Source organism: Biomphalaria glabrata, chromosome 8 (assembly GCF_947242115.1).
Source record: "Biomphalaria glabrata chromosome 8, xgBioGlab47.1, whole genome shotgun sequence".
Lineage (NCBI taxonomy): Eukaryota > Metazoa > Mollusca > Gastropoda > Planorbidae > Biomphalaria > Biomphalaria glabrata.
In genome coordinates this window covers 35983980-36002739 of record NC_074718.1, presented here as the reverse complement: position 1 = coordinate 36002739, position 18760 = coordinate 35983980, and the positions used below count along the sequence as shown (strand labels likewise).

Below are 18760 nucleotides of genomic sequence, written 5' to 3'. Positions count from 1 at the left end.
CCGTTATGTAAAAGTCACATGATCAGGATAATGCAAATGATTGGTTGAATGGTTGAACTTGACCAAACTTTGACATGGGGTTGGATAGGCCTAAGCATTATTAATAGACCAAGATTATGGCCCAACTAGTCTTTATTATGTAACGAAACCTATAAATCTATTCAGTCTAAATAAATTGAACCCATTTGCTCCCAAAAATATAGATCTAGAATGTATTTAGATCTTCATAAAACCGGACGGAAAAATAATTGAAACTAGGCTTGTGCTACATATAGGCCTAATAGGCTACTAACGACCAATATAGCCTAGCTACCACTAGATAATACTTTTTTTTTTTTCGAACTACCAATATGCTCGCCGCCTGCGAAACGTTTAGACTACGATTTAATGAAATTTATTTCTGAAAGAACATCCAAAAGATGCAAAACAAAGAGCTCACTTATTTTATTGATGGCTTTCAAACCATCAGCCTGTTTCCTCTTTTCATTATCGCATGGGATGGAGTGCACTCCAAACTACCGAAAATATGTCCCAACTTTGCCTCAACCTTTTGGTCCTGGCCCCTACCGTTCCGTTACTCTATACTTTAGGCAACATTGAACTTTTTTGGAAGTATCAACTAGAGTGTACACTCAATGAACCATAATCCATAGATCTAATCTATGATTGAATATATAATTTATATGGGCTAATGAGTTTTTGACCCAGAGACCGGGGTCAACAATATTAAATCAAATGCACGTATAGTTAACACTAACAGGACGCCCCATGGGTTGTGTGACATCGCTATTGTGCGGTTCATTTTGTACACTAATGATTTTCAATGCGATAGCCCACAAAATTCGCTGATGGACGCGTCTCTTCTTGCCCAGCTAGCATAGCAAAGAAAAAGAACAAGTTGAAAAATACTGTGAAGATAAATTTTAAATATTAAATGTAAAAAAAAAAAAAACAACAACAAAGAAATGATAATCGATTTTTGTAGGGAATTGAAGGAAAAAGATATTGTTATTGTAGCTGGAGAAAAAAAAATGATATAGTGCATACCTTTAAACAGGCCTACTTTGGTACTATCTTAGGAAAAAAAGGGAAGCTAAGGTTACTAAGACTTTTAAAAAGTCATTATTAGCGAAAAAGGCCTTGCAGCGATGTTCACGCTCACGACGTCTGCAATCTGAACATTAAAAGTAAAAATAAACTTCATAAAATCCTAAATGCTGCTGGTAAGGTCATTGGCAAAAATTAAATTTAAAATTAAACCTAAAAAAAAAGGGGGCCCTAATATTCAGTAATTTAAAAAGGAACTATTCTTAGGATTTGAAAGAAAGTCATGACAATGAGATTAATTTTTGTATGTAATCACTGCAAATTGTTTGACATAATTTTTGTATAAAGATAATTATGGCAATGTCTTTGATTCCGAAGATTAAGGCTGAGTGCAGTGTTTCACATAATTACGCATACCCAGTTGCGACCTACATATTTTCCCGAATTTCTTGCAGACAAAGCCTTTGTCCGCTGTCGGTCTATTTAACTTTTCCTTCCGTCTTTTGGCGCCTGACTTTCCTTTGAGTCTCAACAGTTAGTCCCGCAGCTTTTACAAGAGCTCTCCAACTGTCTCTCTCAGAAGCCATCTGCTGCCAGGTACTTTCCTCTGTGGCAGCGAGGGCGAAATGGCGTCTGAGTTTCTTTAGTGGGGTACCTCTGTTACGCCGTCCTCCTCTAAGCTTGCCAAAGAGGATCGCCTTTGGCATGAGGTCATCTCCCATGCGGAATAAGTGTTATTGACAGCATACAAATTAATAAATAAATGACATGTTGTTCAAATTTGATTTCTCACGCTTCTTTCTGTTTTTCTTACGAGGGAGGGGGGTGGGGGTGGGGGGCTGGCGGACTTTTTTAAAGGAAAAAATACGAAAAAGGGGCGGTAGGCCAAAAAAGGTTGAAGATCACTGAATTGTAGAGGAATGTAGATAATATAACCATAACCAACCAATTGTCAGGACTTTTTTTTTTTACCGAGATGGATGAACTCTGGAATATTCTCAAATACTAATATTTACTAATTCTTAATGGATCTACAGATTGGCAGTCTCAGACATAATATAGATCTAAACTGAAATTATCACAATATAGATCTAAACTGAAATTATAACATTGGTTTTGAAACCATTGAATGCTAAATGTAATTTAAGGCATTGAGAGTAGTAACCAGCCAGTGTTTAAAGTTTAAATTACTCCAGGATCAAAGGTTTCAAAAGCAAGCAGGTTATTATTGCTCCAGAACTAAAACATCATACTAACAAGTATCGCAAATAAGACAGTAGACTGAGTAGAGGCTCAAAATGTGTGAGAAAGGGAGTCACCCTTCCAGTTTTATTAAGTTTGTATAGTCTGTCCATCACAAAAACTAGATATTAAAATCCGATAATATTTATATTTTTTCTGGTGCAACGGCTACTTCTTTTCTAACAGCAAAACGTGTAATTTTTAAAATTAAATATAGAAGAAGACTTTTTGTTTATAAAAATAGAGTTTTACAACTATTCACTATTAATAAAAAAAAACAAAACAAACAAACAAACAACGGGAGACTAAATTAAAAAGGGAGTTAAGTTTTTGTATATTCTTAAAATATTGGTGCAATTGTTTTTTTTTTCCTGAAATAATGTTATAAAAATATTTGTTTTACAAAATTAAGTGTTTCCTGTTTTATAAGCTACTTATATTTTCAACAAAGTGTTTACTTTTGTTTTAAATGAGAAATAATGCATTTAGTAAGCATATAAGTCGAATATAATTTAATACAACATTTAACAATCAGTATTTTCATACTATACAAGTGGAGTGCAAAGCTGGCTCAGAGATATAGCTATAAGATATTTAACCAATAGGAAAAAAGTTTTCTTCTTGAGGCCTTGAATGATTGAAAGAGTGGGCCTTTACAAAACCATCCATTACATAATAATTCAATACCGTCACTTAGGCTAGGTTCACATTCAACCATATCTTTATTCATTGAATTTTGAATACATATGAATATGTATCTTCTTTTTTGAAGTAACGTCTGTATTATATAAGATAAGATAAGATTAACAATGCAATAAAAATAACACTAATAAATCTCCGTCATCTGATTCTGTGGTATCATGTTATCAGTCAGCCAACAATACAATAATATTGACAATACGTACAATGTGTCTCTTCTTTTTGTAAATGGCATATGAAGATCTACTATGAATGAAAGCATATGAATGGGGAAGTATACAGTATTTTATTTTGACAACTTAGCTTCTGATATTCTTGCTGAAAATATTGATACCTGCCTGAGTGGACCGATTCAACAAACTATCTTAGTAACCTTGTTACCTTTCATCCTCTCATTATAAATCTGTCCCCTCCACACTTTTATCACCATTACCTCATTTGTAAAATGAAATGGTATTTGTAAATTAACTGTGTTCAAAAACAACAACAACCTCGATACTACCAATGTGTAATATTGAATTGGTATGTTCCTCCACTGAGCTCGGCATTATTGGGTGATTAAGACTAAGACTGCTTTATTGATTCTTATGGAAATTTGTTGTTTATTCACAACAGAAACATACACATAAATAGAACAGACACAACGTGAGTTCATTGAGCGACTACACACAGACATTCAATTTAGTGAGCTGTAGAAGAGGTAATTAAGCAGCTGGAAAAATGTGACTCCATGTAACGTTCAAGTATTCTTGTCTTCATTCTGGGTACATACCAGGCATATCCTGTTTGATCATGCCTTGAAGTACTAGACATACAAAATAAAGGTCGACAATCAATTTTAAAAATATGACTTAAATATGTCAGCACATCCACAAAGAACATTTAGCACTAAGTTGAAGATTATGAACAAACATTCTTAAAGCAAGTACAAATTTATTGTGTTTTAACTGAACAGTATCACTTCTGTATTTGGTGTAGATTTTGTGATTGAATATAACTGATTGACTTTGAATCCAACATTAGAGGTCACAATTCTAGACTACAGCAGAGAGTGGAAGGAGAAGACAATGAGATGAAAAAGAGATAAGCTCCAAAAATGACTTAACCATGGACTTTCAACCTGGTCACATTGCCCAGCAGTTACTTAAGTACCAAGCTAAAATCTAACTTGACCATCAGGTTCTCCATAAAAGAACTAAATGAGCCAGGGTGAACATACAGGTCTAGATAACTTACTGTGGTACTGCTATTAAATTTCAAGTTTTTTCATCATTTGTTTAAGCTCGCAGTGGCATTTTTCGTATCAAGAGAGAAACTTTTTCCCTTTGCAACTTCATGTTTGACTAAAGAGGCCAATCTGCATCTGTAATCACTAGCAACTGTTGCACTTTCACCTTCTTTCTACTACTGTAGTGTATGGAATCTGCAAACCGGGACCTTTCCTTTATGTTTGCTCTCCATGTGGATCTATCCAACTTTTTTAAGCTCTTAAGCTTTAAACTTCAATTATTTCTGACAATAACAAAAAGAAGAGCTACTTTATTTTTATTAAGAAAAAAAATTAATTCAAGACTTGTTTAATAATTTTTTACATTTGCTAAATCCCACATCTCAAATAAAATTCAACCAATGAATACAAACAGGGATAGAACCCACTCTTTGAAATTTTTGATTCTAATGATTTTGTACATTATAATAGTTACCAGAAACTGCTAACATTCACAGTCAGACACATTAGCATAAATTAAATACATAAGTACAAAGTACATCAATAAAAACTAAGCTTGAGTAAGAAATAAATTTGGATAAAATTTGAGTCCTTCAATAGTTTCATCTCGACACAAGCCACCAAGTTTTTCTGTCAACAATAATCTGCAAGAGATCCAGACGAACATTTTTAGCAAAAACCTGGTCAATTATTAGGACAAAAATAGCTCAATATACAACTTAAATTTCATAAGTAGGTTACATTTCATTTAATGAAAGGTTTACAAGGAAGAGTAGATTGAAACTTTAAATGTTTCTACCAAGCCTTCTTTTTTTCCTGTATAAGGGAATAAAACCTCAAGCTCTTAAAAAGCTCTTACTTTAAAAAATGAAAAAAAAAACAACAAACAAAAAACAGCAAATTATAACTGCTTGACTGTGTACTAGAATTAATAGTAATCAATTGTTAATCAATGAACATGTAAAAGACCACAACTGGTTCACAACATTGTCAACAAAACTTTCCCACTAACACGCACTGCTCTCTAAAATGTGACAAAAGTATTTTTTTTGATGTATAAGCTTCAAAAGTTAATATTGATTTTGAATTGGATTTGTTTAGTTTTTTTTATTTCTATGGCCACCCAAGTCATCAATGCAAAATTACCATTGCTACATGGAGAATAAGTGGGACTAATATCTTACACTATAAGTAAGTAAATCAAAGATACCTTTCTCTAGCTAAAACTACAGGGAGTCCCAATCTTTGGGCCAGTTGCTCAGCAGTCATGGGACCTTTATCTTGCACCTGCATACAATTTATAACTGTATTAATAGTTTGTAAATGAAAATTAAATAATGTTAATAATAATGGCAATGTCTTTGATTCTGAAAATTAAATAATGCTAAACACAACAGGCAAACACCATTTCAGTGTATTTATAAAACAGAAAATGAGGCCAAATTTATAATTAATTTAGACTGAATTAATTATATTTTTTTCCAGAGTTGTATAAAATGAATCCTATACTCTTAAGCGAGCAATTCTTGTATCTATCTATCTATCAATCTATCTATCTATCTATATATATACATATATATACATTTTATTTAAAAAACGGCTCAAATGATTTTCTTTAAAATTTCACGGTATGTGTATAATAGTGAGAAAAAAATTATCAACTCATTGGCCACATCTGGTAAAACTCGAAGTCGACTGTTATATCGGTTTCAAAATGGCTCATTATCGAAAAATTAATTTTGGCTAGAATGTTTTATGAATGAAATTTTCTATATGACGTCAAATGGAAAAAAACCTTGACACCTCTTACATCACTAGGCTCACAGCAGTACACTAAGACATTTCTTCGCAAACAAGAACAAGTTTTAATGATTCTATTGGCGTAATTAAACATTAGCACACCATCTTATTGTACATTGATCCATTATGAAACTATAGAAGAAAATAATGAAATTAAATATCTTTGAGTATGATTGGTTATTGTGTTTTAAAGGCTTTATAAATTGTTTACACTTTAATTGAGTACACCCGTAGGTAGCTTTTATTTTGTTATTATTTTGCTGGTGAATTATTGCAATGTGTTTAAGCTTCGAAGTCTACTGTCCCATACCTAAACATAGGAAATGGTCATAACACAACTTATCTATGCCTTACTTGCACAACCAGGGCCGGCCCTAACATTTGCGGGGCCCTATGTGAAATGGATTGCACGCGGACCAGTAAGAGTAGGGATAAGGATAATAAGTGAAAATAAAGATTTTGTATTAGAAAATAAATTCGTATTTGCATTACATTTTTATTTAATAAAAGCTGACGATGCCTTTTTTTATATCACACGTAGGAGTGGCGTTTACCATATTGATTGACACCCCAAAATGACAATTTTGTCTTTTTAAGGACATTTTTATGAGTTTCAGATTTCCTGGAGCTCCTTGAAAACAAAAAGACCACGGGAACCCTATTATAAATTATAATGGTTTAATTTAATAAGTTACACCTAGAATTAGCGCAGGGCTTTTGAACCTTTGGGGTCCACTGAGGCAGCATAGGCCCAAGGCTGGCCCTGATGATATCCAGCTCGCGGTCAACAAATTTTCATCACGCTGCTGCTTTTTTTTGGTTAACCTATAAACCTTGGTAAAACAGAAGTCATATTCCAGAAGTCACCCAATAAAACCTACTCTAGCCCAAAGATCACCGCGCATAGACATCCCTTAAAGAGGTAGATAACTTCACATTATCTGGGAAGCATATTATCAAATGACGCATTGCTTTAAAGAGAGGCTGATATGTGATCAGGGATAGTCGTGCTTTTGGACGCCTCCAAGCGAGAGTGTGGCGAAATAAATCGCTTCGCCTGTCTACAAAAATCAGTGTCAACCAGTGGTTCTCTCAACCCCTCTATGTGGATCTGAGACATGAGTACTTAATAGAAAGCAACAAAGACTTCTTGAACGACTTCACCAAAGACCGCAATACAAACAGCGATATTCTTGCAAAATGGTATGAACCTCTTTTAATCCGACAATCACGCTTTGCAGGGCACTTATTCCGTATGGGGGACGAACATATTTTTGGCAATCTTTTTTTTTAGTTAGCTGGAAGGTTGTTGGAGTAACAGAGATGCCTCACAATAACGCTTCTTTAGAATGCTAACGTGATGTTTTTAAGTCTCTTAGGAAAAAATGCGCGATTTTACTTTGTTACTAGGTGTACGTTTTACACTATAATGTAGAGATTTTGCATCACTTGATGATTCTTACTAAAGCCATAATAATAAGGCTTGTCTTTGAGTCCGAAGATTATTGAGGAAATGCAGTATTTCGCGTGGCTGCGCAGCCCCAGCTTTGACCTACATATTTTGCCACATCCAGGGCAAGCATAACCGTTGTCCGCAGGTGGTCAATTTAGATTTTCTTTTCGCCGTCTGCGTTTGTCCTCGGCAGCAGATTTTCAATTGGTCTCAAATGTGTATCCCGCGGCCTTCGTGAGTGACCTCCAGCTGTTTCGGTCGGAGGCCGCATACAACCAGGTGCTCTCTTCTATGTCAGCCTAGGAAAGTTGACGTATAAGCTGGTCTTTGAAGCGTTTCCGTTGTGCACCTCTGTTACGTCGACCACCTTTTAGCTCACCAAAAAAAGACTGCCCTTTGGCATATGTTCGTCTCCCATAGGGGATACGTGCCCTAACCAGTGCAACTGTCGGACTATAAGTAGTCCCTCTATACTGTCCATACCGGCGTTAGCAAGGACATTACTGTTTGTAGTGCGGCCCTGCCACCATATGTCCATGATGGAGCGCAAGCATCTTTTGTGAAAGCACTCAAGAAGTCTTAGTTGTTTTCTGTAAAGTGTCTCAGAGCCGTAATGAATATATTAATTGCAATATTAAATGTCATGAAGTAACCATTTTAGAAGTTACAACTGCAAAGACTTTCTTCCAAGCCTATAATAGCCCAATAGTTTTACGCGAAAGAAGCAATGTAAAACGTTAAGACGTGAGCTGTGGTTTTCTATAGGCCTACTGTTTGGGGGACTTTCTATTCTAATCGCCATGTACAATTACATTGAGAACTGACAGAACGAAAAAGTTTGATAGTCTTTACCCGATCGTTCATTTTTGTTATTACAACAATATTCCCAAAATGACTTCGGATATATATCCTTCCTTAACAAATTATTCATCCGAGCGAGGCTCAGTCACCTGATATTAACATAGATGCATGTATGGTAGAGATATTTAAAAAAATAATGGCTGCTTGGTCTTGGGGTATGCCCTCTGAACTGCTATCTCAATGGTCTAGGTTTTGAACCCTGCCTGCCTTCCTCACCCACTGTCATACAGAAAGTTTAGGCTAGGATGTAAAAATCTTCAATTCTGAAGGAACACCCAAAACATGTAGAACAAACAGAAATTGTATGTGTGTGCTACTCATTGATGATGTCTAATGACTGTTAACTTTAAGTGATTCATGCATTTTTCATTTAGCTATTTCAGTAGATTTGAACAATTTTAGATTTCAGAATTTAAAAAAAAGTTTGAAAAACAATGTCAATTACAAATTTCTTTACAGCATTACTATTTTAAATGTTTAGAAGCATTTCCCATTTCTATTCCTTTAGTAGCTAGGTGGCACAAACCATTTGGCTACCTATGGGTCAGAGTTAAAATACTGACTCGAGATGAGTTTTTTTTTCCCAGGGTCGAAAGGTAACACAGAAGCCTACTCCCCCTCACATGTCCACAAAGACATTGAACCATAGCAAACTGAGCAAGCTATAAGATGAAAGATGGCAATACAAAAGAAATATTTTTTTTTAATGACTTTTAAGTTTTACATATTACATAAAGACTGACTGAGGAATTTTTAAGTCTGAGCAACTCTAATCAATATAAAATACACAAAAACAGTTACATGCCTGATTACTGGCTAACAGTAAAATTGATCCTTACCAGCTGACTTGTTTGTGTGACAATTTCTTCTTCATTCTGGCTCTGTGTCTGGAGTACTGATACACCGCTATCAAATGTTCGCAACCTAAAGCACATCATAGTATTATTATTGTTCAGTGTTATTAAGGACTTAACTCTTTCTCTCCTAATTGACGATACCATCATTGATTTGACCTCATTTAATTTAATTAATGTTTGAGTTTATAAACTTTACTTTATGTTCTATAAAAAGACCATGCATTCCTTTAATTCTATTTAAAAAAAATCACTTTCTGATATCAAACGAGAAAGTTACTCAAGCTTAATCAAAACAGGGTAAAAAAAAATACTAACGAGAAAATGAAGAATTCCATTGGAAATAATTGCGGGGAGAAAGAGTTAACAAATAGAAACAATAGATCAAAGAAATACAAATTTAAAAGTATTAAAAGTGTTTTTTCACTTATTGTTTTTATTGCTATCAATTTTTTTTTTTTAAAAAGTACATTGCTAACTCTACCCAAAGTAATCCAATCTAATTCTGTTTAGACAGTTGTTTCTTCCTGCGTTGAAGAGATTAGTCTTACCGTAAAGGCAGTCTCAACATTTCCATCAACTGACAAGCGTGAAGTAAGTCTTCAGGAGACAGAAGCTGAAATGAGAAGTTTTGAAATACTGTAAGATGTGCTTGCTCATTAGAGCTTAACATTTTACTATGAACATCAATTCCTACCTGGAATGATGCTTGCATAGTGGATTTTCTGTTGGATTTACCCACCCATCATCAATGCTTTAAGACTCATTTGTTATGACCCCCCATCCCCTGTAAATATTTTTTAATGATAAAAACTTCATCTTCAATGGTTTCCCTAAGTTAAACATCCACATTTTCCCCCTTTTCACCATGTTTATATAGTGTACTAGGTTTTTAAATCAGGGTGCATACATTTTCTTCTCTTTTTTAGCAGGCTTTTTCCTATGGTGGTAACATTAAATAATAAGCTCAAGATTTCCATTTAAATTGCTTTTAAATGTGCTATATAAAGTTTCATGTAAATATGGGTAACCATAACAATTTTTTTTTTTCAATCTGGCTCATAAAATACTTCTTAAATCTAATCTTTGGATCTAGATGTAGGTGACTTGTCCACTGCCAGTGAGTTTTTTATTTTTCGTTTCATAATCCAAATTTAAAATAACTTTGGTCCTATAAACATTAATTTGTTTTATAAAGGGTAAACATTTTCTTTTAATTCTACACCAAATATACCATTTTCTATTATCAAAAAAGTTATTGAAGTTTAATCATAATATAGTAGTGCATGACAAATTAATAATTCAGCCCGAATGTGCAAAATAATTAGGAAGAAAAAGAGTTCAGTGTTGAAATAATGTTCAATTTGTAACCACTAATTTTCTTCAAGAAACAATACATTTTACTGACAAATTTCATTTCCTGTAAAAACAACAACAAAAGTTCAGGTTGCTGCACATAAAATTGTCAAAGTGATGATAAAATAAGACTATCAATCATTTGTCTGTTGTAACGTGTGAGCCTACTTTAATCTGCAATGAATTATTAGGCTATGGGAACTTGTGGTAGTTTGCATGAAAAATAACATGAAGTAAACCTAAATTTAAGCTCCATACCTCCATACCCCTTGCTCGGTTAACACGACAGTAAACATCTGTTAAAGTCATCATGCCCCCAGTTTCCTGTACAAAAAATATATTTAGTTATTCAGAGATAATGTATAAAAAAATAAATAAACAAATTACATTTCTATACTTATGTGCAGTTCTATAAATTTAGTGAATGTAAGTTTACTTTTTCTAATGCCTAGTGTAAAACCTCAATTGCTACAGAAAAGACAAAATTTAAACATAAAGATAAGTCTAAGTAAGTAAGAGTAACATTACATTTTAAATTACACTCTTTATACATAAATGCTCTAAAGTCAATTGGAAGCATGTTTCAACTTAAAATTCAAATTCATCATTATTAGAATGAAAAATGTTTATTCATTTTCATAATCCTTCCCTCCCCCCCTAATTTGTTTAGCTCTGGCCCATATAAACTAATTCCACAAAATAGAGAATTGAATGAGGATATCTAAGATGAGAGAGAGAGATTGAGTTGATAGTGGGAGTTCAAAGAAATTTGATTTGTTTATGCCAAACTTTTGTTTTAAATTCATGGTTTCAATATTTAAGAACAACTAAATACAAGGTAAAGTAGGCTCAAATATATTGTCTTACAGTTTTAAAAATTCATTCCAATATGTAGATTTGACTGAATATTTTTGCATTGGTCTAAATATTTTCCTATTAACAAATTCCACTTCTCATAATCAAAGAGCTGAAGAGGGCTAATGAAAACTACGATGGCAAGTCTAACTACCAGTACACAAGATGGTCTTGACATCACGTTATTAAGGGGCTTACTTTAGCCACCTATAACTGTTGAATTATTAATATTGCAATTATATCATTCACTATGACTATCTTGACAACTTAATTTTTTTGTAGTTAAATTAGACTAGCACAACACAAATAATTTCTATTAACATGTATGAACTAAGTACAAGAGTACCTGTATTTGTTTGGCTAAAACACTAGATAACTCCTTTGCTAATTCTGAGTAATATTTATCTCCTGTGCCATGAGTTTCTTTGGTGACAGGATTGGGAATTCCCATACTCAGCAAATAAGACTTAAACTTTACAGTCTGAGAATGAAATGTTCAGTTTAGAAGAATTATAAATACAAATAAAGTTAAATACAGTAAATGTACACTACTTAGATAAATAAGCCATCAATTGTAACCAATTTATGCTTGCAATTAACAATAGTATCACTAGTTGGAGTAATATATATTCTGAATGTCAAAAATAAAAGTACATTAATCTATCCTTCCTAATTTTAAATCAAATTTCTAGCACTAATAAAAACTATGCTAAATCTAACTTGAAACATAGCTCTTGGATGACTTAGATCCTAATACTAGATATAGATTTCATAAAAACATATTATTATTAAACCCAACAAAATGCCTTAAAAACATTCCTCAGGACATATAACTGCAAAGAGCATCATGAATAGAAAAATCTTTTATATATCATATGTCCAACCACAAAGTTTAATTTAAGCTGAAATTGTAGTCTATAATCATAATAAATCTACAATCATAATCCACCATATAAATTTAGCTGAAAATGGTTCAATTCATGACCTGTTGAGTGCTTGCAGCCCAGCAAAGTTTTCATAGTATGTTACACGAATTCATCAACTTCATGGCCTTAGTTAGCAAAAATACCATTATATTATAAATTACATTGGCTGGCAAATTTAGATTACTTTCTTTCTTTCTTTCTTTACCTTTGATTAATTTCTGGTTGGGGCAAGAGTTATTTCCAAAAATGTTATTAATTCTTACAACGCTTATATTTGATTTCCTTCAATGCATAGGTTTTTTAGCTCTTGGCATTCAATCATGAAAAATTAACTATTAGTATTGCAGCACTGGTTTTTTAAATTATGACAAAAGTACCTCATCTTCTGTGATTTCCCCTTGTTTATCCTTTATTTTGGTTGCTATAGTTTTACTTAATGTCACCATTTCTTTAGCCTGAAAAATTCATAAAAGGAAAAAAAAAATTAATAGTGTTTTAAAATAGTATTTTTTGAGGGGTAGATGGTTGAACTAGAGGATAATCTACAGAGAAAAAAAATTAACAGATGACCAATACAAGTTCATACCTTTTCCATTAAATTACGAAGGTCTTGAAATGCTTGTGAAATATTTTTATTAGTTTCTTTATTTCTTTGTTGAATAGACCTCTCAATACCCATGATTCCAGCTCTTTGTCTTGGTAACTGTAGAATAAGACCATAAATGATCAGGAAACAAAATTGTGTTTACATGTTAAAATAAGTGAATTTTTAAGACCGGCTGGGCAGGTGACTTTTTTATCCTTGTGATTTGTATTTTGAAAGTATTTTCTCTTTGTCATTGAAAAACTTCCTGCTGCCATTTTGTTCAGAAATTAATACTAGGTACACCTACATAGCAAACAATTCATTGATTTAAACAAAGAATCAGTGGTCTGATTTAGTCATTTCAGTGATTACAACACAGGGAACATGTTTGACCAGAATGAACAATGTAGGCTTTAGTGTGCATGGGGTGGTCAATTGGACAAACCCAAATAGATGAGCAAATTATCTGGTATGTGTGTGAGACTGTGACAGAGAGAGTAGTTCAGTTGGCCAGTTCCCTCATTAGATAAACCCATGCAGGCTAGGCCACTCAATAGTTATACATGCTATATACATTGTAAAATATGATATGCCAAGAACACACACAGAATGGTATGTTAGAAAATGATTCACAGTATATATATATATATATATATATATATATATATATATATATATAATAAGGATTAAAATATAAAAAGAAACAATGAAGTGTATTTGGCTTGAGCGGAACTGCAAATAATGTGAGTCTGAATTATCTGAACTCCACTGTGCTACTCATTCAGCAGATAATCAATGACTGACATTTTAAAATGCAATCTGAAAAGGATTATCAAAAGAAATATAAAGATGTCCTCAAGAGCTTCCTGCAATGAAAGAGGAATATGATATTTGCTAGCCAATGATAGCAAATAATGTTAGTGAAAAAAAAAAGTTTCTTTCTTCTCTCAAAGTCTAAGTGATAGAAATGTGAGTACCTAATAAGTAAAATATATTTAGGTTACAATATAAAATAAAACATTTTGGTTCATAAAAACTTACAAGATTTGATGAGCCCCCACTATTAGATGCTGATGGTATTGGTGCAGTTTCAGCCTCCCATTTTTTTTTCTGTATTTCTTCTTTCATATATTGTAGGAACTAGACAAAGAGACAGAACAAAGTTGTGTCATTAAGGCCAAAATAATAATAATAATCATTATTATCCTTGAGAAAATTTGTCTAACAGCTGTGCATTACACACAATACATTATATGAGAAAACAAACTATATAATAGCTGACAAAATTTACTTTTATACCAGTTTAGCTTAAACATTACTTGTGAAGTGTGCATCAGAAAGTTGGATTTTATTCACAAGAGTTTTTGTGACTGGTGTATTGTATCTTCTCTTTGATGGTAAAATGTTAAAACTATGACCTAGCAAGTGTTTTTTTAGTCTTGAAATATAATTAGTTAAGGAGTCATTTGTGTACTTTATATAAGCTTTAAAACTGCTAGAATATAGCTTTTGAATAGCATAAATTTGGTATGACTACTTTGTCAAGATTGTCACAATGTCCCACTCAACTTCACAATCAGTCCAGTAAATTAGGTTACATTCTAGATGACTAGAGAAGGTTTGATAATTTGACCAGTTGTTGGAAAACAAATACATTCACAAGCAAAAAAAAAAATATTACAAAGAATGCTTAAAGAAAGTGCCAAGAAGCATGGTAGCTTCTAGGAAGTTTTTATAAAAGACAACAAATACTGAAGTTAAATGTAAGTTCACTGTAGCTCAATGTTCATTGTTGGTCACTACCAGAGCTACCTTTTTGTATTAATATTTGTAGAATTTACATGTGATTTTCAATATAATATATTTCATCTTTGTTATCTTGGCTCCATCATATCCAACAATGCTCTACTGGATAGCCAAAGCAATGGGCACCATGTCACGGTTGCAGAAAAGAGTCTGGGACAACATATTCCTTAGTCTACCCGACTATTAGCACTTTGTTATACCGAAGTGAAACATGGTCAACCTACTCATGGCAGGAAAAAAAGCTGAATTTCTTCCACCTCAGATGCCTAAGGTGGATCTTTAAAATAAGGTGGCAAGATAAAATAACCAATGAGAAAGTGCTATGAAGAGCAGGGTGCCAGGACATCTGCTCTGTTATTAGCAGCAGATGCCTTGGCTGGCTTGGCCATAATCGTAGAATGCCAGTAGGTCGACTTCCACAAGACGTTCTGTATGGCAATCTAATAGAAGGCAGGAGAGCCGCTGGCCGCCTACTTTTAGGGTATATGGATGTATGCAAACGTGACATGAAGCTCTTCAAAATCGACACTAGCAGCTGGGAAAAGTGGCACTGGATAGTTCCACATGGAGAGAGAGCATAAAGGAAGGGTCTCAGATTGCAGATGCCATACACAACAGAAACAGAAAGAAGGGTGAAAATGCAATGGCGCCTGGTGATTACATATGCCCAACCTGTGACCGCAGCTATGTATCAAGGATTGGCCTCTTTAGTTACACAAGAAGTTGCAAAGAGAAAATATCATCTCTCGAGACGTAAAATGCCACAGAAGATATTTCATCTTTGGATTTAAATGTATTTAGTGTATTATTAGAAGAATCCATAAGTGTATGTTGAACGGAGAGACAATACAAACTCAAATGATTGAAATATTTCAACTGTCAATTATAAAATAAGGCAGACATTGATACCAGTGTGAAACTACTCTACCCTCTCTTCTGCAAGGACAAAGAAGTTCCACCAGAGTGAAAGGAAGGCTGCCTCATATAACTCCCCACCAAGATCAGGGATTTCAAAACATATATTAAGCCAATACTATTTTATGGAGCAGAGACATGTAGAACCATCATCACCACCATGAAAAAAATACAGGCATTCATCAATACATGCCTCAGGAAGATTCTTATGGTCCGCTGACCAGACAAGATTTTTGAATGAGGAACTGTGGCAAAGAACAAACCAGCAGCCCATTGAAGTAGATATCTTTTAGAAATGCTGGAGATGGATAGATCAAACCCATCCCAAGCCTGCATCCATTATTACAAGACAAGCCCTCACTTGAACCCCCAAAGAAAGAGGAAGAAATGATAGGCCAGGAATAAATGGTGCTGCGATTTGTAAGCAGATGGGCCAGGGTTACAGTTGGAGAGACTCGCCCAGAACCGAGACTCCTGGGGTATGCTGGTTGCTGGCCTGTGTTCCAGACAAGACCACAGAAAGATGCTTAAACATATCACCACACCAAAAAAAAAAAAATACAAGGGCAAGCACTCTGGACATTAAACTAACCTCTCGTTGACCCAATTCTCTAAATGACAGTCTGATAAAATTATGACAGCTGTAAGTAACAGGCCCTGGTGGTCGTCCTGGAACTGCAGGTGTCAAATGGACGATGATTTTAGCACTGAAATGTATGAAATCTCATTGAAATAAATGCTTGATAAATATAACATTACTTGGAACAACTTATTTTTATTTTGTTCTTTACAATGTTAGCTATTACTGATAATTCATATTTTGAAACCATTCCTTCACCTTTTGGTAAAGCCAGAGGGCTGTTCATCAAGGCTTGAAATGTTTGAAAGAGGGAGACTAATAACGCAGTTCTGGAAAATTAGATAACAATACCACTTTAGAAACGAGGTAAAGGTAAAACAAGAAACAATTTTATGTAACAAGAAAACAATTTAGTAAAACAATATTCAGTACTATGAAATGTATTATTTAAAATACAATGTTGTGTAATATACTTTGATAGAACATTCTATATAAATTCTTAAAATATTATACTTATAAAAGGATTTAGTCTTCAAACCAAAGTGATTATACATCATATTTAAATAGAAAAGTTTTAAAATTTTTATCTGTTTGTTCAGTTAATCAGTTTACCCTGTTTTTTTGGTCCCTCCACATTAAGCGATGAGTGGTTAGAATGGCTATTCCATTTGTAAATGCAGTCTGAAAGAAAAATTTTACATAGCTGAATAAACAATTTTATAATTATGTTCTAATAATTTAAAATTGTTGAATATTTGTGTTATCTTGGCTTCATCATCTCCAAGATGTGCAACTGAATAAAGACATCAGTCACAGGATAGCCAAGTGTATAGCTTTTGAATAACAATGGGCACCATGTCAGGACTGCAGAAATGAATGTGGGACAATACCTGACTACCAATACCAAAGCCCTAGTCTACTGGAAATGTGTCATGAGCACTCTGCTATAAGGTAGTGAAACATGATCAACCAACTCGTCATGAAACTTAGGAAGTCTGCTGGATCTTATAGATCCTAATAATAAATCTAATTTCTAGGTATGTAAAATCTATTTTACTCTAATTAACCACTTCTGGACACACTCATTTGGTCTTAAAAATAAATGTGTTGCTTTCCTTTCCTATGCATATACAATGATGAATTTCATGTCAGAAAGTTTTGGGGGTCTTTACAATCTAGGGACAATTTTTTTTGCTGAATAAAGAAGGGATATGATGGATATCCCAGAACAATTAAGGAACAGCTGTGTATAAAATATGAGGTGCGGTAAAATGTTTGGCTTTCGTAACAGGGTCCAGGGTTCAAATCTTGGTGAAGTTCTTAGGGCGCCTCTGAGTCCACCCAGCTCTAATGGGTACCTGACATTATATGTGCTGGCCACATGACACCCTAGTTAACTGTAGGCCACAAAAAACAGATGACCTTTACATCATCTGCCCTATAGACCACAAGGTCTGAAAGGGGAACTTTACTTACTGTGTATAAAATTTGCATGCAATGTACTTTCGATTTGTTTTTAATAAAAAATCAATGTTTTCAGTAAATCTTTATACCTACTACATTTGAATATATATAAATAGTATTAAATTAGCACTTTAGACACCTAAAGAAAAAAAATGGATAAAAGAGCGGAGAGATGCCTCTTGAATTTGAATGTACCTGTCCCTCAAACATCAAATAGAATTAATAGATCTATTTTAATGTATATTTAAATAATTTAAATTAATAGATCTAACTCTATTTAAAAAATTTAGATACTAGAGTAACAGTCTAGAGATCTATTTTAGATCTCCTTAACTTTCTATTTACTTGATTAATTTAGGGTAATAGTCAGTATTAGTAATATTGCGGAAAATCCTAAGCCTAAGAAGTAAACATAGATCTAGATTCTACTAGTTTTCTAGATAATATTTTAATTAGGTTTAAATTACTTTATCTTGTCCATCATAAACTGCAACCCCACTTTTTTCTACCACACGACTTTCATCTGGATATAATCCTCCATCACACCAAGAAAAACGGTCCATTTTACTGTTAGATGTAGTTGTATACTTTATTGTAGCATTAGTGATATTTTAGTCTTAATAATTTAATCTATATTATTAAGACAATTAAGATACAATTCTTATCATAATTTATAATCATAAATCATGTCTTCAGCTGTGTTACACTGTGTAACTGTGTAGGTAAAATAAAACTTTACCTAATCGTACTACTACTAGAAATACTAGATAGTAGATGCTAACTTAAGTTAAAAAATCTATATTCTGTATTCTAATAACTAGATCTATAGACCTATAGAATACTAGATCTAGATCTACTTGGACTAGATCGAAATTCTATAGATCTAGACTAGAATCTAAATCTAGTTAGTAGTTGGACCCTTTTCCTAGATGCAATGTTTATTCTTTCGGTTCGTTCCTTTTGATAGTCGAACATTTTTTTTTAACTGTCCACAATTACTTAAAAAATTGAGACTAAGATTTTGATCCGAGGAATATTTAGATCTAGATATCTAGATATACTTTATATACTCTAGACCTATCTATGTT

General features: G+C 33.4%; 1 protein-coding gene across 3 annotated transcripts; it reads right to left on the bottom strand.

Moving 5' to 3' along the window:
- Positions 1-3562: 3562 nt before the first annotated feature.
- LOC106059425 (vacuolar protein-sorting-associated protein 36-like) lies at positions 3563-18663 on the bottom strand. 3 transcript variants are annotated; one of them, XM_013217054.2, is made up of 14 exons: positions 18591-18663; positions 18140-18239; positions 16821-16889; positions 16467-16537; positions 16221-16335; positions 13949-14047; positions 12908-13024; positions 12699-12776; positions 11742-11876; positions 10799-10864; positions 9736-9800; positions 9170-9254; positions 5427-5503; positions 3563-4860 (listed from the first exon to the last, which is right to left on the bottom strand). In XM_013217054.2, the coding sequence occupies exons 2-14, from the start codon at positions 18233-18235 to the stop codon at positions 4767-4769; spliced, it is 1167 nt and encodes a 388-aa protein (XP_013072508.2). In that variant the 5' UTR covers positions 18236-18239; positions 18591-18663; the 3' UTR covers positions 3563-4766. The 3 variants fall into 3 exon arrangements, with proteins under 3 accessions (XP_013072508.2, XP_013072507.2, XP_013072510.2); XM_013217053.2 differs by having other exon boundaries at positions 18504-18652; XM_013217056.2 differs by having other exon boundaries at positions 18412-18645.
- Between the last annotated feature and the right edge of the window lie 97 nt (positions 18664-18760).